The following is a 21,284-nucleotide window of genomic DNA, read 5'->3' as shown; positions in this document are numbered from 1 at the left end:
GCATAGCATTCGTCGCGGCCCATCATCTCGCTTTATAACCCTCCTCGTTCTTCGGACGCATCGACAATTACCCTTCCAGCACATCAAACTATCTTCAGCCGAGCAACCCTTCCCATCATCTCGTTTCATGTAATCCCTCGTACAAGTATGCATTTTTCTTACTCCCTATGGCAAATATTCCAATTTTGCTGTAGACTATCATTTTGCAGCTATTAGTACGCGAATTCAAGCACGCGACTCGTGCGTGGGTTTGGCTGGCCCAATTTCATTCTGTACCATGTATTACATATCCGTCTCTTAAATTATTGATGATAGCACGAACTACATCAGTTGGTAAACGTACGCATTGTCATATTAGTAGACGTACGACAGACAATAAAAATCGACGAAGGAATACAGAAATTCTGTTCATATAAACGTGGACGGGTAATGGCATGCAATACATAAAATACCGTTAAAATACAGCAGTGTAGAAGATGTTCGTCCGGATGATGCATCAATAACAAAAGAGTAGGGTATAGAAATGCCCAACAAAGAACCAAGAAGATCTAAACGACAGTGGACACTAACCATAGTATCACTAGTACAACCAGTTTACATTGCAACGCGCCCGCTATGGCTGTGACACAGCGGCTTCTTGTTGGAGCTGCTGCTGCTGCACCTGCTGTACAGCCTGAGGGTCCCATGGTGGGGGATAGCGGGCGTCCACGAGATTCTGATCAGCAAGCGCATCCCGTAACCGATCTCTGGCGTTCATGCCCATGCGTGCGCGACACCGAATGAGACGGAGCTTCGTTCGCGTGATCCCTAACCCGTTGTCAGCTTCAAGCTGGTATACATCACAAACAAACAGAGGTCGCACAAGTAGCGATGGTAGCGCGGTCCTCTTCCATAAAAGGATTCTCGGTCTGAAGGTCATCTTGGAGTGTGTACAGACACCAGAGCGATTCCTCGTATAACTTCTCGCATTCATCTGGAGTTGTTGCTTCGTCGAGAAGCTCCTTACGAGCTGCGGTACGACTCTAAAAACGGACTATGAACGCTGACAGTCCAGAATATAAAGGTAAGTGCGCACGAGAAGCAGGGCACGGTCATAGACCAATTGGTCAAGGTATATCTTAGGGCCATCATATTGCGCTGGGAGCCACGTCTTCACCAGCGCAGCTCGGTCACTACATTTGATGAAGTGCTCCTTGAACCACGATAGAGCTTTGTTCACTACGTGAGCACTGTCCTGCGCTCTGAATGCGGAAATAGAACATACCATCATCAAACCCTTCACTCACCTCGAATTCACCATCAGGGTGGCGCATCCGTAGGTGCTCTTGGAAGTTCCGCAGCTTGTCGATCCCTTTCTGCGAAAAAGACATGAGAAGCATGTAGACGGCAACGCACGTCACAGCGTTGTATTCGGCTTCTTGGTCCGCGGTTCGTCGCCGTTGCGCATGTTTCTCAGGCTCCCCTTCACGTCGTAAAAACTTCGTTGGATCAGGTAATGGCTCTGCGAAAGGGTCAGCTTGGCATACAGGAGGGTAAGGCATACATACTCTGAGGTACAGCCTTGACATACTCATACATCTCATCGGCCCAATGCGTGAGGAAATCTGTCTTCTGCGCAAGTTCTTCTAAATCCGCAAGAAGCTCGTCTTCCATTGGGTCTATTTCCGTTTCTCTCTCAGAGGGAGTCCGGAGAATGAGTTGTGGACGCCGAGGGGACGAGGAGCTGCGATAGTGGTTGGAGCCGGGAGAAGCAGGTGATTTGGGTGTCGATGTACCAAAGAGCTTGCGGGAGGCCAGAGAAAGGGCGCGACTCAAAGCGTTTGTAGCGGCGCGCGTGGGCGATGATGACAGTGGAGGGGCGAGAGGGTGGGGAGGCGGTGGGAAAGTTGGTATTGGTGCAGATAGCGGAGAACCTGATGGTGATGATGCTGTGTGATCTGGTGGCCGTGCTTCACCGGCGAGAGGTGATAAGGGAACGCGCCGATCCCGCAGCGGTCGTCGTGCACTGTTTAATTCTGTGTGGACAGGTCAGCTTACAAAGCGATGACAGGGAACATAACTCACCATCAACAGCACGAGTGAATTCGACTGTACGTGGGTCGATGAGAACGTACTCCTTCCGGATGAGACCATCTTCCTCTGACTCTCCTGGAATGAAGGAACCTTCAATCGCAACTAGTTTCGGACCCACCTTTTCCTTTTCAGGATCGGGTGGATTCGAGGTGGTTCGTGTTCGATCGGTGTTGGTAGTCATCGTCTGTGTTCTCCCAGGTGATGAACTAAGTGTTTAATTTTGATATTGTCAACATGTCCAAGATAATGTCGAGGGCCCATACCTTGTTGGAGGAGGGATGGCAGGCACGTCCTCCGCTGCAGTGTCTCTTCTCCGGAAATGGAACTTACTGGGCGGAATCATAGCCTTCGGATCAAGCACTTCTGGTGGAATTATTCTGTGGTGTTCAGGAATCTGTCCAGGAGGGATTTCGTCAACTTCCTCTTCTTCTACTTGCGTCGTATTTTGCGACTGCATTTCGGGTGCAGGACGAGGAAACTTGGACTTTGCGAGTGCTCTGCTCTTGAAGAACTCCTCAAAGCTGGCGCGTTCGGCAGGCTGCCGCTTGAGTAAAGTACGGATCAAGTCCTTGATGTCAACAGCAACAAGTGTAGGCTCTTCTGTCTTTATTGTAGGTGGAGTGGAAGGATGAGAAGATATACGAGCAGGATCCTCGTCTGGGAATTTGACACCTTTGGAATGTTCGATCTTCTTCAAGAGTTCAACGTGGTTTTGGGCCCGGAAGGGCGGTTTTCCAACACACATCTCGTACAACACCGCACCAACACTCCACAAGTCAGCTTTTGCATCGTATTTCTCGTATCGCAATATCTCGGGAGCCATATAAAGACTGTAAATTATGGTGGTCAAGTCGAGCCTGTTACAACAGTCGGGGAACGTACGGAGAACCACACAAGGTCTCTGCCATCATAGCGTTTGGGAGGGAGCGTGCAAACCCGAAATCGGCGACCTTAAGTATTGGAACGCCCAAAGGGTGGCCCTTTGCAAGTTCCTCTGGCGATGCAGGATTCAAGAGCAGATTCTGTACACAAGATATTAGATACCTCGTATGCATCCGAACGAACATACCTGGGGCTTAATATCCCTGTGAATAAGATTTCGCTGTCGAAGAAATTTCAAAGCGCGTGCTTCGCAAAGATCAGATCAATTCGAAGTAGGGGAACTACCATCTCTCACCGAGCTGACGCAGGAAACTCCGAACGACAATTTCGTCTAGACCGCCCGTTCTCGGGTGAGGGTAATATTGAAGAGCAGCTCCTGGTGAGGGTGAGTACTCTAGCCCCTCGACGCGACCGCGTTTCTTTATGTAATTTGTTAGATCGCCGCCGGCACAGTACTCCATGATAAGGTATATGTTGCGTTCGGCGCGCTAAAGACCAGATGATTAGAGAACTGGCATAAGGATATGGTAACGAGTGGGTCATTCATGATATGGGCTTGGATGACAGAAAGAGGGAATAAGAACGACCAAAAAGGACTACAGGTAGTCCTGCTGCTTTCAGGACGCAGCATAGTACAGGATAGTTATGCGTTGATAGAGAAGGGGCGCTCACAACAATGTCAATCAACTTCGTGATATGGCGATGAGATAATGACTTCAAAATCTCAATTTCGCTTTGCAGATTATCAAACAATTTTGCAGTAAGTATATCTCGTCGCACAGACTTGATGGCGACCTGGTGGTGAGTTTCCTGCAAGCGCCACATTGTTTCTGAAACCCAGATGGACAAAGAAACCAGCACACACCTCGTGGTATCCTTTATAGACAGTTGCAAAGCTTCCCTTTCCAATATCGCTGACTATGATATATGGACGTGATTCATCGTCCTCGACTGTCCTTCTCGGCGTGGATTTATCTGAAGCCATGATAAGGGTTGGCTAACACAAGTAAGGTATGGCGGTAGCCCGCGAGAGCAGAGGCGCTGAGCGCCGTCAGTGTGTTATGAAAGAACAGTAGCAATCTGAGAGCAAAGGTAAGCTGTAGGGGAGAGCACTTAGAGAGTGCCGCTTGTGCCGACTTGCTTACTTCGTCCAAATTAGGAAACCTGGGAAGAAGCACCATTCTGACTAAGCTTGCGCTGCTGGCAAAGTCAGTCACTGAGCTGGCTCAGCTACTGTGACCAGAAGCAGCATAACCAGGAAAAGATGCGCGGCTCACGCGCCCAAGCTCAAGCTCAAGCACCGCTGACTTGTTCTACTCATTACGCGATCTTTGTCTTCGCCGTTTGGCGTCGTGTGGCCATTTTCCTTACTCGATCTATGACCTTCAGTGGTCACCACTGGCGTTGGGTGTATTATACTATGGCGATAACTATTGCTGAGGTGCCTAATCATAGTCTTGGAGGGAAGGTTCTAACTTCTGGCCAGCTGGTATGTGCGGTATGTATTTTTTTAGAAGCGACCAACCTGCAAACAGGCAAACTTTTAACTGATATAGGCTAAGTATGTGTGCACAGTGTGTTCAATCTTCAGTCTTCTGTTTAATGATTTGCTATCTGGCACTATAGCAAGGCTGTCCAAGTCACCCTGTCACACAAGCTTGCATCGCCTCAGTCTCAGCACAGGGAAACCAAGCCGCAGCGAATGCCGACTTAGGCCGGTAGAATAATCTAACCAAGTCACATGTTATCTACATGCAGTTGCACTAACGGGAATTCGTATAACATTTTTTTGCATCAGAGTAAGTCTCTTGGATAGACCTTATGTTGGTCATGTTATTCGTATAACTTGTCAGATGTTCTAATCAAGGCGGCTTTTTGTGGCACATATGCTGCCTAATATTCAGGAAAAGGATGCATGTCTTCCTGCTATTTGTGTACCCAGGGAAGACCAGCATTCACGCATTGCTATCAAGTCAATATCTACTGGAAATGACATTGCGACAAAACACCACACAAAATATCTCAACAACAGTTGCTCAACAGCAACCTTTTACTTTTCGCCCCCCGAGCTAACCAACTCCTTTTGAGCTCATGGATGTGTCCCCATAAATCCGAGACGGTATTCCTTGCACAAACTTCGGTTGGTCTTGCTTCACCTTCATTCGGATACTCTAAGTCAGTCTACCTGATACTAAGATACAGTGCACTAGCATGCGCATACTGAGTACTAAATGGAGGCTTTCGAGAGTTTCTGGTGAAGTTCTGGAGACAGTTTTCCCTCTGAAGAAAGCTTCGCAAATTCTGACCGCCAAACGGGAGGCGCAACCCCAGTAAATTAACAATAAGATACCGTGCAATTAAAACTAGGACGTAAAATGTCTTTTCAACACGAACAAGACAATTGAACACCACAAAGCGAGCACCGTAGTAACACAAGTTGCTAGGAGCGGTTGCCGTCCAAAGAGCCAACATAGTGTATAGAGGGCTTGAGAAAAACCAAACCAAACAGGCAACGTATTCAACCATGACAAGACGCGGGCCCGTACATGTTGAGGCCAGTCGTGCAATGGTCGCCGCCTCATCTGCACATCATTGTCCTTGCTCGTATCCGTGTCGAAGTGACCTAGAGCCCACTTCCCAGAGAGAGTTATAGCCACAATGAAAGGGGGGACGAAGAGACACGCGTCCATCACTCCTTGTAGAACAAAAAACGTGAATGAAGGCGCTGCGAAGACCGACAGTATTGTTCCGCTGGTGAATGTGCCGTTGCTAATGGTGCGGAAGACGTCGTTGACCCCAGCTACTAAGGTTGTGCGTCTGTGGTATAGGCTGAAGCCGGGCTGTAATGTGGCGAATTTGTTTATGAATGCAGTAGCACCCGCCTGCCAGTGAATGCTGAATTTTAGTTACGGCATCCAGGAAGGAAATTTCGAAGAACTAACGCAGAATAAGAGCGTGTTCATCAACCCGTCGAGACTTTTCATTCTACACTCCTCTTCAGCGCAAGATTTCGCCTGCCGTAATTGTTCCATCAGCATTTCAGCACTGTCATGCAGCTCAGAGACGTATTCCTGAGAACCGTGAGTCCTATTAGGAGGCATTTAACATAGATCAACATCCCTCATTACTAGACATAACTTACCAGTCCACCGCTCGGAGCTGACTATTGAGCTGAGTCGGGTGGGCGTTCATTACTTCACGTACAGTCGCTGCCCTTGTGAGGGGCTTGAGGTGAAACCTCTGACGATGCATTGTGACACTACGTCACAGTAGTAACTTTGTCACAGAAAGGAATGCGGGGATTTGCCTGATTCAAAAAGGCAATCGCATTTCCCACGGTCCATGAACAAGTACTTGTGCAGTGTGCACGCGATTCCAGATGTTGTCGACGTGCTTCGAAAGGCCAACATAGGGCTGGAATAGAGCGATCATTGCGCACTCGTCATACGCAATGAGCCATCAGTATGCGTAAGTGCACAATTTCGGGTCTAGCTAGTTTAATTTAGCATTTTTGCGTACTTGATTGTATTTGATGCTTAAAAGCTTGTTCTAGGTGACACTAGCAATCTGTTTGATACTTTATGCCCCCAGCGATTTATACCAGGTCAAGACTACGATGATCCAGTCTCGAATCCACGTTCAGCGCTTAATCTACGTGGCTTTGGATCATAAAACCCCTGGCTCCCGGCGAAAAAGAATTATCATCCACTTGTGTCTCAGCACTGGCGGGCGGTCCATATTATTACTTGGATATCCTCCAGGACGGCTGGTAACGAATCATGGAAAAATTTCAACAGCAGCCAAATTTGACACCTCGAACTGATAACAGGAAGCGTTCTTCCCCAGTTTGTCACTGCACACAAGAAATTGTTCTTCAGATAAATTTCGTCAGCACCAAAATGTGATAGCAAAGTTTCGAGCCTTTAAAATTTGCCCATAATTTCCTGGTTGCTGACGTCCATACTCTCTTCCCATTAGGTCCGTGCAGGTAATTCTGGAAACTCGGAAGTGGTGAGTGATTTAGGTGCAGTAAATGACGTTGCGAACCTATCGAAAGAAGCACCAGCTTCTGGAATGGGAGAAGTTTGATAGCGTAGCACCTGTAAATCAACTGGTAGGACCAGTGAGTGCTGAACGCTCAGGCCTCAGTTTTGTAGCTACTGTATCGACAGTTCCAAGTCTTGATTTTCATTGCTTTCGCCCGTACACTACAAAACAAATATATCAGATTCAGCGCTGGGACTCGGGAAGAACCGGAATCACTAGGCTCACCCGTTTCCCTTAAAAGCATATATAACTGGCAAGTTGTCACATTTGCAATTTACAATCGTCGATGATTAGTGCAGTCTGGTCCACATCTACACAAAAATGGGTTATCATTGTTATAATCCGCGAACACTCCGCGCTCCAATTGATCTGTGTTCAGCCGTAAGCCATACAATCTGAGGCCCTTAACCTCGTCCAGAATTTGCTAGACTGCAAAGTACTACTTACAAACATGGGCACAGGGGTAATCAGTGATCTGTTCTGCGATGGCTGTCCCAGTTATCAATGCGGTAGACATGATCATAGTGGTGAGTGAGATGAATTTCATAGTTGCAATTCAGGAGAGGGTAAAGACCTGATATGTTTTTGTTATTGAGTCGAAAGCTAGTAGTATCTTCAGATTTATGAACGAAGTACTTGCATATCTGGTGCTTTGTACGGGAATGGATGTCAACGCTCCATGGCGCGGGTCTTTCAACAGGTACAATCACAGAAATCCAAGGTTATCCTCTTGACGTGGATCCATGAGAACTCGAGCCAGTAAAGTTCAATTGTTTTTGGTCTTACTCCCTGGCAATATTGGACGTAAGCGTATTGCATATCAAATTGCAAAGGTATTTGCACCATCATGGCAAGTACCCTTTTTGAACTTGAGTTGGAAAAGCACCTATGTAACTATAAGTAGTAGGAAACGAAAATGATCATGACAAGACAAGAGCCTGTACATGTTTAGGGCAGATATCTTCAAGGTCCTCACCTGCACTTGTGGCGAAGTGACATAGAACCCAATTCCCAAAGATAGCAGCGACGACGACGAAAGGGAGGAGAGACGCGCGTCTATCCCTTTGTAAAGCCAAGAATGTGAATCAATGTTTATGTAGACGAAGGTGTTGCGAAGACCAAAATAAATGTTCCGCTTGCGCTGATCGTAGAGAAGTTGTCATCGGCACCAGTTACAAGGGTTGTGTGTCTGGGGTATAAGCCAAAGATGGGCTGCGAGGTAGCAAATTTTTTTATCAGTATGCGGTAGCACCAGCTTTAAAGTGCCAAGATTCAGTTGCATTCCGGAAGGAACTTCAATACGCCAAATAAGATGTAATTTGAAAGCTCACTATCTGTGAAAAGGCTCTCCGAGTCATTCTACAGCACAATTTCTTGCTGCCATTAGCCGTTGCTTCGGCGTTTTAGTAACGCCATGCAACTCGGGAATATGCCATATTCCAGGGAATGAGACCCAGTAGGTATTGAATGATAGACCCAGCCTAACGCGCCATCCGGCCAAGAAACAGGCGCTGACCGTCGAACTGGGTTGGATGATTGACCATTAGGGTCATTGCTGATGGTGCTTGAACCGAAGTACCTTTGATACTGACTTATAGCGAGCATTGTATTTGTGAATGATTGTGATTTTCCGCCAATACTCTAAAGCACCCGAAATGCCATGCATACAGAACAAGCATACAACTAATACTCGCGATTGCTTGCCATGCACCATGACCAACCAGGTGAGTTTGTAGTTGACGACGCACTGCCACTTGTGGAACGCTGAACCCCGACGTATGACAGGTGCTCCTTGATCCGTCGAATTCAAGTGATGAAGATTGTTGTCCTGATGAATCGCTGTTCGCCATTTACCACTCTCGCGCGGCTGCCACACGAAATTTTATAGGCGCCCTGCCCATCGAGCTCTTGCTGGCAATATTCACACATCTTTATCGGTCATCTCGTCGTCTCACTCAAACTGGTGAGATATGGAGATTAGATGACCCTCTGTCATCGTTGTTCCCCTACGCCCCGGCCGCAGTATGTTCGATGTGGTGTTCGGCGTTGTCGTGTGTTCCAGAGTTCTGGACTCGTGTGGTCATCAGAGTTGACTCTCAACATACACAAAGTCGAGATGTTCGACGTTATTTCGAGTGGTCAAGGAATCTTCATCTGGATGTTATTATCACCAGACATCACGATGAATTTGATGGAGATGACAAGAGGGAGGGGTCAAAAGTCTTCAAGGCAACCCGCGAACTCGTTAGGCATATTGAGCGATGTAGAAGCATCCGCTTCAACGTGATGTATAGCTCATCATTGCCGTCCATACTCCACGACTTTCATCAGGAAGCGGCTCCTCACCTGCATACCTTGAAGCTCAAATGTAAGGTTGACGATGGCGGATCCCCGCATCGGAAGCTTGTGCATTGGAGGTTTGATGCACCCGGCCTTCGCCATCTCTATCTAGATGCCCGAAATTTTTTCGACGTCTGTGTAGACCGTAACAACTGGCTCAGGCGCCTACCCAACTTAAACTCACTTTCAGTCTCTCGCTATCGTCACCTTTCAGAGAAGGGCATTGATTTATACAAGCTGTTGAGGGCAGTAGAGGAATCCCCTTCCCTCGCATACTTGGAGCTCAAGGACTTGCACTTCTCTCGCCTGCGTCCTTGGACCACGGTGAATGATATTAGTATTGACCTGATATCTATGAATTTGGAGGACCTATCAGGAGAGGCGTTCTCGGAAATCATCGGTTATGTCGATAGCGCCCCAGATGCAACTCGCATTTCTCGTTGCGCTATTACTACTTGCCACCACTCGCTAATCTCTGGTGGTGTCGCCTTTCATGATCTCTCGGCCGACCAGGATTTGATGATTCCTCTTGCCCATTGGCGCGGACGCACACTCTCACTTGTCAATTGTGCATGCTTCCATGATGATTTCCTGCGAGACATGATAGACGGTGGACCACACGACCAATCCTTTGCATGCAAGGGGGGTGAAAGAGTTATACCTTATCAACTGCACGAAGTTTTCCCCAAGGCTGCTCAAGACTATGGTGCTAAAGCGGAGGAAGCTAGCACGCAGATCCATTTTCTGGAGACACGATCAAGAAACGCTTGATTGGACATTCCCAATCGTGGCACCCATCACTTTGATATCAGTCGAAGGTGGACCAGTGTTATCCAAGAAGGACAGGGAGTGGTTTGATAAGAACCTTGGGTCGTTTCACTGGGATGAGCAAGTGCTGCACAGTCCATTCGAGGATTCTGACGATAGCGACCATGACATTCGCGGCGGAGAGTAGCTTGAATGACCGTACTAAATCAACCCATTAAGTATATAGCTATAGTGCTTGAGAATGAGTACAGGTGATAATTTATTCTCGCAACGAGACAGTTTTGAATGACGAATGGGAACTACTGAATTAGTACTTAAGTTACAGTGTTCGCGCTTACTTGTTCAAAGTTTCACACCGCATATTTATTTCCAATCTCCCCCGTTCACGCTGCAACAGTTGCCAATTGCCGAGAAAATATGCCGAAAGCTTTGGACTCGGTTGGAATTCAAACTGGGAATATCGGACAAAGCGCTGAGCGGTGGCCAGGCCAGCTTGAACAATGACAATGACATTAATATCGATGCATGAGTTCCTACGCCATATGGCCAAATTACACATTTATATCCTTTTATATCTCCCCGAGAATCAGATAGCGGTCTTTATCCCCTAAGTTTATTTAATTAATAGTCCGTTAAAGTGAAAGTCTGCGAGAGACTAGAGTGCGAAGTACCCGTTGGTAGGATGTGCCTCGGTCGCATCCGGAGATTACACCTCTGTAGGGAGGCAAAACGTGTTGTCCATATCCGTTGTGCGGGATGCCGATAATCACTTGCTTATCAACCAACTGCGTCCTATTTTATACACTCCTCGAGCGCGGCAACAGCTCGAATCGTTTACAAAGGCATGAGCTGTCTTCTCAAGAGAACTTACCTTGGGATTTTTCTCACCATATACTTATACTTCGTTAGTTTAGCAATTATTACATATTCAACAGGTTTCAATTCCGTAGTATAACCTAAAAATTTCCAGTCAGCTATACTGAAAGACAAGACGATGTTGTATGAGGGCGCAAAACTGTTCAGGGGAGATGTGAGGACTAACATGTGTAAACCTCATAACGGCAGTTACCATGTAACATTGTAAGTGGTTTTAGAAGTCGAAACTTTTGTTAAGATCCTCATGGAGAAGTTCCCGCATTCCGGGGGGTAAAATGGGTTCTTTGCCGTTGACAATATACCCTGTTAAAATTCCACGATGGCCACGGGTGAAAGATGCGGTTAGCCCTGACCTAATGTAATTCGGGAGTATCACTAACGAAAAGGCATTTCAACACTTTCCTTAGCATTGAATATGATAGTTGGAAAGTCCTGAATAGGCTAAGAAGGTTCACTATGCCCGTGAATATCGTGCAACGCACCACGTATGGTATCGCATTCAGTTGCACTATAAACGGTTCGAAGCGGTTTTGCTGTGAATCAAGTGCAAGAATCACCTTTGTCATCGACAACTCGCTTCGTTACACCGAGCGCGGTATCAGTTGTCATCTGCATTGAACCCAGGTGACGCGAAGGGAAACCAAGTTGACGGAGCTCAGATGTTCGATCACGAGGGGGATCATCACCTGGTGTCCAATGTCCAGAAAAATCTGATGAGTAAGAAGCCTCGATGTACTCACCTAGTATACCCTTGCAGAGTTAAGTTAATCAGTGAGCCCGAGGTTTCAGCGGATACAGATCTCACCCCAAACAAGAAATGATCAAAAATCTTGCCATCTTCCGGAGCGAGCGCTGTTTGAGCTTTCGGATCAAGAAGACATACCCTTGAAATCGAAATGTTATTTTGCTCCAGCAGTTCCATTACTGACTGAGTATGAACTTGGTATGATGCAGCGGATTTGTTGATAGGGGCCAGCCGTGCATCGAGCGATGAACTAGAGTTGTGCGATAGATGCGTGAACTCAACCCGGCCATTGATGCCAGCCAACGTGATCATATGCTAGAACAACCTTCAGTCCTGGAGGGAATTGCGCTGAGGAGTGTACTACGTGCCGCATATTCCAGCTCAACCCAGGGCGGGAGAGATTTTGGCGTCATTTCATCCTCCTCCATGTGTTCTGTGTCAAAATGAAGCTACATTTCCTTCACGGACCCCGCATTGTGACCCACCGATCACGTATGTGAATGTCATGATTGACGGTGCGATTTAGGATCCCGTGGTGATGTTAATTATGGCGTGCTGCAGAATCAGATGGTGTGAGCAGCTGCTTGCATATCTGTTGGTTTGCTATGATTTTGGGATTTTCAACACTGCCACGTACACTGCATTTAGCGTCACCGATCTCCAATTTTCCAAATCGGGACATGTACGGTTGAATCGGTTCAGGGTGCTTCTTTTCCGTGTGCCTCGCAGCTCCTGTTCAAACTAAGCAACTACCGTAAGTCAATATTCAACGTTGCGACACGCTTCAAGTTCAGGCGCTGATTCCAACAGATGTCATCAAATCATTCGGTATCACTTTCGGGACGGTTTAGTAACATTGTGTTACCCTTAATCCTTTTTCATGCGCGATTTCAACGGCATAAATAAGGCTTCACACTGACAGCGACTACTAGATGACACGATTCAATCGGACATACTTAAGGGAGAGCAATCTTCCTTTCCCCGACTCGGACGTCATGTGGCGCGTACTTCGTGTTACAATGCGAGTAGAATAGTTCGGATCGTCACGGTATGTCTCGACGGCACTAAATTCTCACTCCCAGGCGGACGACAGCGCGATATATAATAAACCACTGACATCTCAGGATAATCGTCTCCAGATACAATGTCTACACCTAAATTCAGGGTCGCTATCTGGTGAGGTGTCTTCAGCTTGTGGCCATAGTCATGCTCATTACAATACTGCCCTAGCGGAGGAGGGGTAGGTGGTTTGACATTAGCCGTTGCTTTGTCCCGGTATCCGGATATTGTCGTCGACGTGTACGAAGCCGCTCAGAGCTTTTATGAAGTTGGGGCTGGTATTGGTATCTGGCCTAGGGCATTCAAGGTACAGATCTCAGAAAATACAAGATATACTAACGTCAGACAATCATCTAGGTCTTGCGAAAACTTGGACATGACATCGAGCAGCAATTGCTTCAACGCTGCGGTTACCAATTCACAGAGGAATATGGTCAGTGATGATCTGTATACGACAGATGTTCAAATCCACTGAGAGAAATCTAGTCCCAGGTATAAAGCACCGTAAAAGTGATCAAGCCGTTGGCACTCAGCTTTTTGAACTGATAACAAAAGGTCAACTTTCCTTTACATTCAATTGCATTTCACCTGACCACGGTCGGTAGTACAGGCAATCAAATGCGTTTTCATCGAGCTGACTTTCATGGCGTACTTCTCTCACATCTCCCGCCGTCTTGTACAACACACAACACCAAGCGACTAAAAGCATATATTCAGCCCTTCAGGCACCGTTCAAGAAATTCATCAATTACGTTAATATTCACGGATGGATCGACCGCGACATGCGATGTTTTAATTGGTGCTGACGGGATTAAATCCGCAGTCAGATCCTGCATGATGCGTGAATTGGCCGAGTGTATGGATCCTGATGGAAAGCAGTCTGTGCTCTCGTGCATTAACCCAGTTTGGAGTGGCGTTACTGCATACCGAACATTAATACCTGCAGAGAAGCTGCGCGCGCGTTGTCCTGACCACCCGGTCTTTGGGGGAGAGATTACTCAGGTAAGTCTTCTATCAGTTAGATTACATAGCATTGACTTGTCAGCGCCTTCATTTCTAGTACTTGGGAAAAGATGCTGTGAGATATTTTTATTTATAATATACGTTGTGTTGAGGCTGACCCATTTCAGTTCTTCCTTGCATATACAGTTTCTCTTGGGAAATACATCAATATCGCAGGTTTCACTCTTCAACCTGATCTCGTTGACACGGTCTATGAAGCCGATGCACGAATTCCTCGTCGGCCTTTCGAAGGGAAGGCTAACAGCGAGTGGGTCGGAGAACTCACCGCTAAACAGTTCGTCGAGCCTTTCAAAGGCTTCGAAGAGGAGGCGAGGCTCCTTCTCGAGGTCTGTCGTTCGCATCTGTTTCACCGGTCACTAACAACCTCTGCAGTGTGTAGATAGGGGCACGCTTTGGGCTGCGCACACCGTGAAACCATTACCATCCACGAATTTCGGACGAGTCGCGCTCTTGGGAGATGCTGCCCATGCAATGCTGCCGTTCCAGGGCGCTGGTGCTGGTATGAGTATCGAGGTCAGTTGCCCACATTTGTACTCCCCTTTCACGCCGTGCTGATTTGATTTGATAGGATGCTTACCTCCTCGCAACTGTTCTTGGACACAAGGCCACGACCCTAGACACTGTACCCAGGGCCCTCGCCATATACGACAAGTTGAGGCGACCATTCTCATCGGATGTGGCTCTGCGCTCAAGGTTTAATGGCCAACTATGCGCGTTTCAAACGAACGTCCCTCTGCACGAGCTCGGCAAGACGATCACCAAGAATTGGGAGTGGGCATGGCTGACGGAGCTAGATGATGCTTTGAAGGAAGCTATCAAGCTTGTGGAGAACAGTTCAATCAATATCAACTGATAGCGGAGCTATACATATCCGCATTATCTATGTCATCATCTCAAGTCGTACCAGTGTAGTTCTATATACTTTATATAGCGTTGTCGGATAATAATATGCATCTGGCAATGTGTATAGTACGGATCGATGATAAAAAGTTTGAAATAAGAGAATAAAATCCGTAGATTGGCACATATCCATGGAGGACCATCGACCCAGACTAATTTATCTCCTCTTGCTCAAAATGCGGGTAACACTCGCTTTAACGACGCCCGCTGCCTTCTCCACCTCTTTCCTCGTCAGCGCCGCAGTGGCAGCGATACGTATAGTGGGCCTGGACTCGACCATCTCTTGTCCACGTAAATGCTTCGCTCGCGTTAGTAGCACGCCGCTTGCTATCGAATCATCGACAATGTCCTGCAGGATGCGCTCTTCAGCCTCATAGTCATAGGTGGGCTGGCTGACAGAAAGCGATTGTTGTTGGGTTCGCAAGCAGAAATGTATGATAGGGCTGGCACGATGACCGAGTAGCGTAATGCCTTCGGTTTTCTCTAATACTGCACGGATGGCGCGGATATTATCTTGCAGATTGAGAAGTACTGAAGGGTTGTTCCGAAGGATAGTTATTGCCTCCGACCCAGAGGTTGCCAGGAGAGCAGGCATGGAAGCCGAGAACACAAAGGACGTGCCGTTGATCCGCTGCTTGATGCATGAGTACAGGATCATGGATACGAGTGATTTGTACTCACTTGGTGATCCACTACGATACTAGAACCAGCACAGAAGCCACCTGCAGAACAAAGACCGTTAGCAACAGAGCCTACGAGCATGTCAATCTGCGACGCCTGCGAATGTTCGTGTTAGCTATATCCTCACTGGAAGGAGGATCTAACTCACCGGAACGTTGTACAGTTCCGTCAGACCACGCCCGGTTCGGCCCATGGTTCCGAAAGAGATGCTTTCATCCAAGATGAGGCGGTACTTGTACTTTAGCTTAAGTTCGACCTGCAAACCAAAATTGAGTGAACATGACACTAAACAAATTAGAATGAAGGAACCAACCAGTTTAGGAAGATCCACCATTTCGCCGTCGCGCTCAAAGATACCTTCGGTAATGATGAATCTACGCGTGAGAGGACTCTTTCGTTTCTTCCTCTCTTTCTCCACGCTGATGAGGGTGTCCTCGAGACTCTTGAGGTCATTATGGTCGAACCAACGAACGGTTGAACGGGATATTAGAATGCCTTTTTGGATTGCGAAGTTCACAGAACGGTCGGCGACGATGATATCCCCACGCTTGCAAAAGGCAGGAATGACGGACGAAATAGTTGAAAAACCTTGAGAGTAGAGAATAGAAGCCTCGGTGCCCAGAAACTCGGCGATATCACGTTCAAGGTCGAGATGAACATCTAATACATATTACACGTCAGCGTCCCACGGCACATCGCTACCAGCCACATTCACCAATGGTTCCATAAAATCCAGGGGGTCCACAACTTCCGAGGCCATATTTCTGGAGCGTTTCGAGGGCCCGCTCTTTAACCTTCTCATTGCCCGCTAGTCCAGCAAAGTTGAAACTGGCGAGGTTGGTTACGATTTTACCAGTTGCGAGGAGTTTTGGCTTGGGGCCATTAGGGCCAGCAATGACGGGGACTGAGCTGAGATCTTTCTGTTCCCACTCGCTAAGAGGTTGTACAAGAGGTTCAGGCACCCATTCATCCACTAATTCGTCTATTTCCTAGAAGGATGTCAGTTAGAGACGAAGAAGCGCAGTTTCATAAAACGCAACAACCTTTTCAGAAAACTTGATAAAATGTTTGCCTGACCTATCAGTGCGTGTCCTGGACTGTAGTAGGGTCCTTATGGCGAAAATAACGAGAATAAGCTCGAGAATTGTTCGTCCAGGATCGTTCTGATGAGAAGACTTGACATATCGTGCAACGACTGCTGAGCCTGGAATTCTGTAGAAGCCAGACTCTAGTTTTGACAAGGAGAACGCCAAGAATGATAGCAGAGGCTCAAGTGCTACGGAGGTCGAGCTATCCATCGTGGAGAAAGTTTGGGACGTTGCTGAGAAACAGACAGTGACACTTACAAGATTTGAAAATGGCTTATATAAGTATAGTACCGGTATGTACATTAATCCCTACAGACTGTAATCAACCAATCAGCTTCAAGCGTTGAATATTAATAGTAGTCAACCATTCGAATTCGTTCATCGCTTGGATAAAATATTGTTAGCAAGTTGCCGGCGTGGTGCACCCAGGAACCAGGGGATTATTTGTATGTATCTTAGCCGCCCTTGCGCACCGTGAGCTGATTACGATTTAAGAACTAACATGTCCGAGTCGAGTTGGTAGTCAAAATCGGATTGCATTGAAAAGTTTCATGTCTTACCAACTCTCGAGATCGAGGTCATCCGATCGCTCGTAGATGATCCTGACACCTCCCGGAACTACAGCCATCGTGACCTGGAGGGCACCAGAAGATTCAGGAATTCAGTAAGATGCCACCTTGCACCTCTTTTGACTCCACCGACAGCTATAGTTCAGAAGCTCAGTACTCAGTATCACAGACCGCCGACGCCGGCCATCGTGGTATGCAGTCATTGGTGATTTCGCACCTGTCATACAGCGGGCATTTGATACCATCAAGTTCCGCATATGTGGAGAGTTGACACAGCAATATTGGAATGATTACTGCAATAGGCATCATGATGATGTGGCCTATTCTCACCAGGTGACCAGGGCCAAATACGAGACACATTTTCGAATACTGTACTGATCATCCAGACGTATGTAAGAACTGGGGTGTCGTGCTTGGTCTCGCATGAGCCAAGCTTCCGGACTTCCCGACACACAGGACGGGCGTACTAGTAGTCCTCGTTAGCCTTCAAGTTGGTTGCACTACCATGGTCATGCGCCCACCAAGCATCTAATCCTCCAAGGTAGGTCATGAGAATAATGTTCCTTTGCCTCACTTCTTACATGGACCAAGACTGGACATATGTTATGTCGCCTTCTCTCCTGAGTTACAACATGCCCCTCCCCGATCTCATATAACACCTCCGTGCGGGCCTTGAGAGCATTCGAGCTCAATCGATAAAGCTCGATGTGCAGTGGGCATTGGACAAGAAACTAACAATCAACCTGCCGTCAGCCAACGTCACAAGCAAAGGTCCTGAGGTAGACTGGCGGCACATTGCAACCGGCGAAGACGATATTCCCGTGTTATTTGACCTCGATGAGCCGGAGCATGACCTGGGAAAATCCATCAATCCTCGGAAATGGCCTATCAAGCTATTTTTCCCGACATCGCCTTCGTCTGGAGAGTCGTCTTCTACCTTGGTTGAAAATAATCAGCTTGTTACTTCCCCGCTGACATGCCTATTCGGATGACTTCAACAGCAAATGGGCCGAGTCATCGGTCCTCTGGTACCATTTCTGATTCTTCAAAAACCACCCTACCTCCTCCGTCCACATTTAGAACAGGTGCAATGGAACATCTTGCGACCGTAAAGAATCGGCCTCCTGTTATACCGGGTCGCAAAGCAGAACGACATTCTTAGAATGGACTAACGCAGAAACTGCGGGTATCGACGAGCCAGATCACTCTTAGGACTTGTGGAGCCGGAGCTGTCGGACACGCCGATGCTGTTGTTGGCTATCATGGGAAGTTGTTCTCATGATATTTAGTTCTCTATTGTTCGGTCGTAGCGACGCGTGATGTTGTGAGCAGTGATGGTCGAATTTTTGCTAGTGTTTGATCATACTAGTGAGCAAGATTTTACTTTCGGGCGGATGGGCTTCGGCAATAATGATTACAGGGAATATCTGAGCTCGGGCCATGATGGCGAGAACAAAGCAGTAAGTATGGTAACGCGGGGAAGAAGGCCATTACCAACTTTGTATTTCCAGAGGCGCGCCGCGCGCGACTAGCTCGCATACCGTAGGGGGCTAGTACCATTACTACTACAGAAAAGCAACCTGACTCTGAGGAAGTGTAAATCGCAAAGTCATGGTCCATAGATCAACGCCTCACGGCAGCCGCGTTCACCGACCAACATTCAAGTACCTGGCATGTCCCAATGTCCCATTTGACTAACCCATATTGATATCTTGACAGGCCGTCTTTTTTGCCTTTGCTGAGGAAGTCTTGAAGACTCATCCACATCAATGATACTAATTCTCCAAATATAATATCGGTCCGCAGGACCGCAGTTGATTACAATAAGGTACAACGTGAGTTCAACGTTGCTTTATCGTTGAAATTTCAAACTTTCAAATCCCCGGCCGAATCTGCAATGTTTTCTGCGAGGCTTCTACAGCGGCACTGTTGAGGCCTCACGATAAGAAATCGGCACCATGCCTGTTCTGGCTATCCGTGTGTGTTCACACTCACATTTTGCTGGCCCTGAACACGATCTTTCACTAATCCCAAACCAGTTTGCATGCTAATTTCATGATCTCTCCCAGTGTTTGGTTCCTGACACTCGGAGAACAGAATCCACATAGCGGCGCCAAATTGACGCACATTCGCGGAGCATGGAAACTCGCACTTCACTCCTGAAGAATCCACAATATCTTGCTGAGACAAAGATTCATATTTTTCGAGTCCACTGGTACCGGGTCTTGAGGTACGAGCACCGGTCACATCTACTTTGTTAGGTGTTGCAGACAGGCTAGAATCAACCAGGCGCCAAATCAAGCTCAGTTTACTTGTTACTTTGCAGGCGCGATTATTACTATCATGAAGCACTCACCATAATGCAGTGTCCTGAAATAGCCTCTAATTAACATTTTCAAGTCGGATCAAATCTGAGCTATCGGCCACTTTTGTACTGACGCCCAGCGGATCAACATTTCACCCAATGCCCACCCGTCAACTATGACAAGTTTTCACCGCATGTTCTTGCACCCACTGCGATCCCTACTTCCGAAACATCCGAGCGAAAACGACACATCCACTTTAAAAACAGGCATGGTTTCAGAGCAAATCATCTCCTAACCTGTGCCTCCCATTCATCTTGACGTTACGATTTAAGTCAGACGTCCCTCATGGCTCCTCCTGCAATCCACACAACCGCTCACTCTGACTCCGAGCCTACAGAGTTGATTTTACCCGACCTCCTCAGCGATTGCCACTATCCCCTACGAGTAAACCCTTCACTATGATGCGGTCTTTCGCGTTTCTGAACAATGGCTGTTTGACGAAGGGCGTCTTGTAGAGCCCGAAATTACCAAATTTGTGGGTTTGTGCACAGGTTACCTCACTGCAGCTTGCTACCCTGATGCGGATGCTTTCCATCTCCGAGTCTGCTCAGAGAACTTCAGACATCATCAACTGGTCGTGGAAACTAGACGACTAGCTAGATGAGTTTGATGTTGACAATGCTTTGGGTATGCGTGAATGCTGTATTTCTGCGTTCCAGGACCCCATCAACTTCCAGACGGACAAAACTGCGGGAAAGATGTGCAAATCGTACGTCATTTTGTTTTCATCGTACACACTCCTTCTCACCGTATTCATTGGCTTTAGGCTCTTCAGTCGCTTCAGGGAAACGGGCGGCCCTGGCTGTACTGAGCGATTTATCCACACAATGGACTTGTTCTTCATTGCTGGGGCTAAGGAAGTGGACAACCGTGCAAAGAAACACATCCACGATCTTGAATCTTACATCACCTTTAGAAGAGACACGAGCGGCTGCAAGTTTTGCTTTGTCCTCATCGAATACGCAGCTCAGATTGATCTTCCGGATGAAGTGATGTCGCATCCAATCATGATGGCGGTGGAGGATGCAGCCAATGATCATATCTCTTGGTCCAACGTAATACCCCTATCTTCATTGAACACTGGACCCTGCTGATATCACTCCCAACAGGATATCTTTTCTTACAACTGTAGAGCAATCTCGCCATGACACACAGTCTGATTGCTGTGCTCATGCGCGAACGAGGTCTGGACCTGCAAGGCGCTGTCGACTACTCTGGCCAGATGTGCAAGATTGCCATGCAGCACTTTGAAGACAATCGTGCTACCCTCCCATCGTGGGGAACAGAGGTTGACAGACAGGTAGCCATCTATGTTCAAGGGCTGCAGGACTGGATTGTTGCTAATCTGCACTGGTCCTTCGAATCCACCCGCTATTTTGGCAAGGATGGGCAGGCTGTCAAGCAGGACGGAATCGTCAGGTTACTTCCCAAGAGGCCCCTGTAGAGCCTATTTTGTAGGCATGTTGCATCGGTTTTTCGATACATTCACTCGTTCCTGCACTACGCGATTCTGAATCTGACTGTGACGACTCGCTATAGAAAGTTTCATGTACATAATAATATCCCACCTTCCTTGCCATTTTTTGGCCAGCCTTCGCAGTTGTCTACACTATGTATATATTATGTTGTGCGGTATATTGTAGTGGCGTGAAACATCCCCGAGAACCCTCCGTTTGCTGCCGTTCGCGTCTGACTTCATTAAACCAAGCTATAAAGACGGCAGCCTGGACTCTGGAGAAAGACCGGCTTTCATGACTTCAGGTGAAACTCATCAGAGCCATGGCGAAATTCAATACCAAGCATCACTACTAGTAGCACAAGTGCATGCAGCTACTTATTAGCGCAGGTCTCGAATGGCAACCAAAGT

The 21,284-nt window shown here is 47.4% G+C and overlaps 7 protein-coding genes across 7 annotated transcripts; 3 read left to right on the top strand and 4 right to left on the bottom strand.

Moving 5' to 3' along the window:
- Positions 1–340: 340 nt before the first annotated feature.
- DFJ58DRAFT_797137 (kinase-like protein) lies at positions 341–4,065 on the bottom strand. Its single transcript, XM_041390619.1, has 12 exons — positions 3,821–4,065; positions 3,628–3,765; positions 3,251–3,443; positions 3,143–3,201; positions 2,956–3,095; positions 2,337–2,903; positions 2,065–2,279; positions 1,548–2,015; positions 1,265–1,501; positions 1,076–1,209; positions 863–1,022; positions 341–807 (listed from the first exon to the last, which is right to left on the bottom strand). Exons 1-12 carry the CDS (start codon positions 3,938–3,940, stop codon positions 614–616), a joined length of 2,625 nt encoding a protein of 874 aa, XP_041241949.1. The 5' UTR covers positions 3,941–4,065; the 3' UTR covers positions 341–613.
- A 1,144-nt stretch (positions 4,066–5,209) lies between these two features.
- DFJ58DRAFT_797128 (uncharacterized protein) lies at positions 5,210–6,206 on the bottom strand. The gene is made up of 3 exons (XM_041390618.1): positions 6,098–6,206; positions 5,898–6,042; positions 5,210–5,837 (listed from the first exon to the last, which is right to left on the bottom strand). Exons 1-3 carry the CDS (start codon positions 6,145–6,147, stop codon positions 5,319–5,321), a joined length of 714 nt encoding a protein of 237 aa, XP_041241948.1. The 5' UTR covers positions 6,148–6,206; the 3' UTR covers positions 5,210–5,318.
- A 2,464-nt stretch (positions 6,207–8,670) lies between these two features.
- On the top strand, positions 8,671–10,465 carry DFJ58DRAFT_797123 (uncharacterized protein). Its single transcript, XM_041390617.1, has 3 exons — positions 8,671–8,726; positions 8,788–9,952; positions 9,996–10,465. The coding sequence occupies exons 1-3, from the start codon at positions 8,715–8,717 to the stop codon at positions 10,295–10,297; spliced, it is 1,479 nt and encodes a 492-aa protein (XP_041241947.1). The 5' UTR covers positions 8,671–8,714; the 3' UTR covers positions 10,298–10,465.
- Positions 10,466–11,043: 578 nt separating this feature from the next.
- DFJ58DRAFT_797117 (DUF431-domain-containing protein) lies at positions 11,044–12,345 on the bottom strand. The gene is made up of 6 exons (XM_041390616.1): positions 12,100–12,345; positions 11,792–12,046; positions 11,544–11,736; positions 11,469–11,494; positions 11,153–11,418; positions 11,044–11,066 (listed from the first exon to the last, which is right to left on the bottom strand). Exons 1-5 carry the CDS (start codon positions 12,157–12,159, stop codon positions 11,362–11,364), a joined length of 591 nt encoding a protein of 196 aa, XP_041241946.1. The 5' UTR covers positions 12,160–12,345; the 3' UTR covers positions 11,044–11,066; positions 11,153–11,361.
- Positions 12,346–12,739: 394 nt separating this feature from the next.
- On the top strand, positions 12,740–14,768 carry DFJ58DRAFT_477634 (uncharacterized protein). The gene is made up of 9 exons (XM_041380578.1): positions 12,740–12,907; positions 12,962–13,097; positions 13,148–13,223; positions 13,277–13,345; positions 13,401–13,792; positions 13,851–13,868; positions 13,921–14,139; positions 14,186–14,326; positions 14,382–14,768. Exons 1-9 carry the CDS (start codon positions 12,876–12,878, stop codon positions 14,664–14,666), a joined length of 1,368 nt encoding a protein of 455 aa, XP_041241945.1. The 5' UTR covers positions 12,740–12,875; the 3' UTR covers positions 14,667–14,768.
- A 102-nt stretch (positions 14,769–14,870) lies between these two features.
- DFJ58DRAFT_717139 (serine palmitoyltransferase) lies at positions 14,871–16,692 on the bottom strand (the record flags this gene model as incomplete). Its single annotated transcript, XM_041384330.1, has 6 exons — positions 14,871–15,344; positions 15,395–15,490; positions 15,543–15,650; positions 15,708–16,054; positions 16,110–16,383; positions 16,438–16,692. 6 exons carry the CDS (start codon positions 16,690–16,692, stop codon positions 14,871–14,873), a joined length of 1,554 nt encoding a protein of 517 aa, XP_041241944.1.
- Positions 16,693–19,413: 2,721 nt separating this feature from the next.
- Positions 19,414–21,052, top strand: DFJ58DRAFT_797104 (isoprenoid synthase domain-containing protein). Its single transcript, XM_041390615.1, has 5 exons — positions 19,414–19,801; positions 19,875–19,991; positions 20,014–20,126; positions 20,184–20,472; positions 20,550–21,052. The coding sequence occupies exons 1-5, from the start codon at positions 19,703–19,705 to the stop codon at positions 20,859–20,861; spliced, it is 930 nt and encodes a 309-aa protein (XP_041241943.1). The 5' UTR covers positions 19,414–19,702; the 3' UTR covers positions 20,862–21,052.
- The last annotated feature ends 232 nt before the right edge of the window (positions 21,053–21,284 follow it).

The sequence above is a fragment of the Suillus subalutaceus genome (assembly GCF_016647625.1).
Source record: "Suillus subalutaceus strain FC151 chromosome Unknown DFJ58scaffold_82, whole genome shotgun sequence".
In the NCBI taxonomy this organism is placed as follows: Eukaryota; Fungi; Basidiomycota; class Agaricomycetes; order Boletales; family Suillaceae; genus Suillus; species Suillus subalutaceus.
Note: the sequence above shows the minus strand (reverse complement) of the source record. Positions and strands in the feature narration are given on the sequence as shown.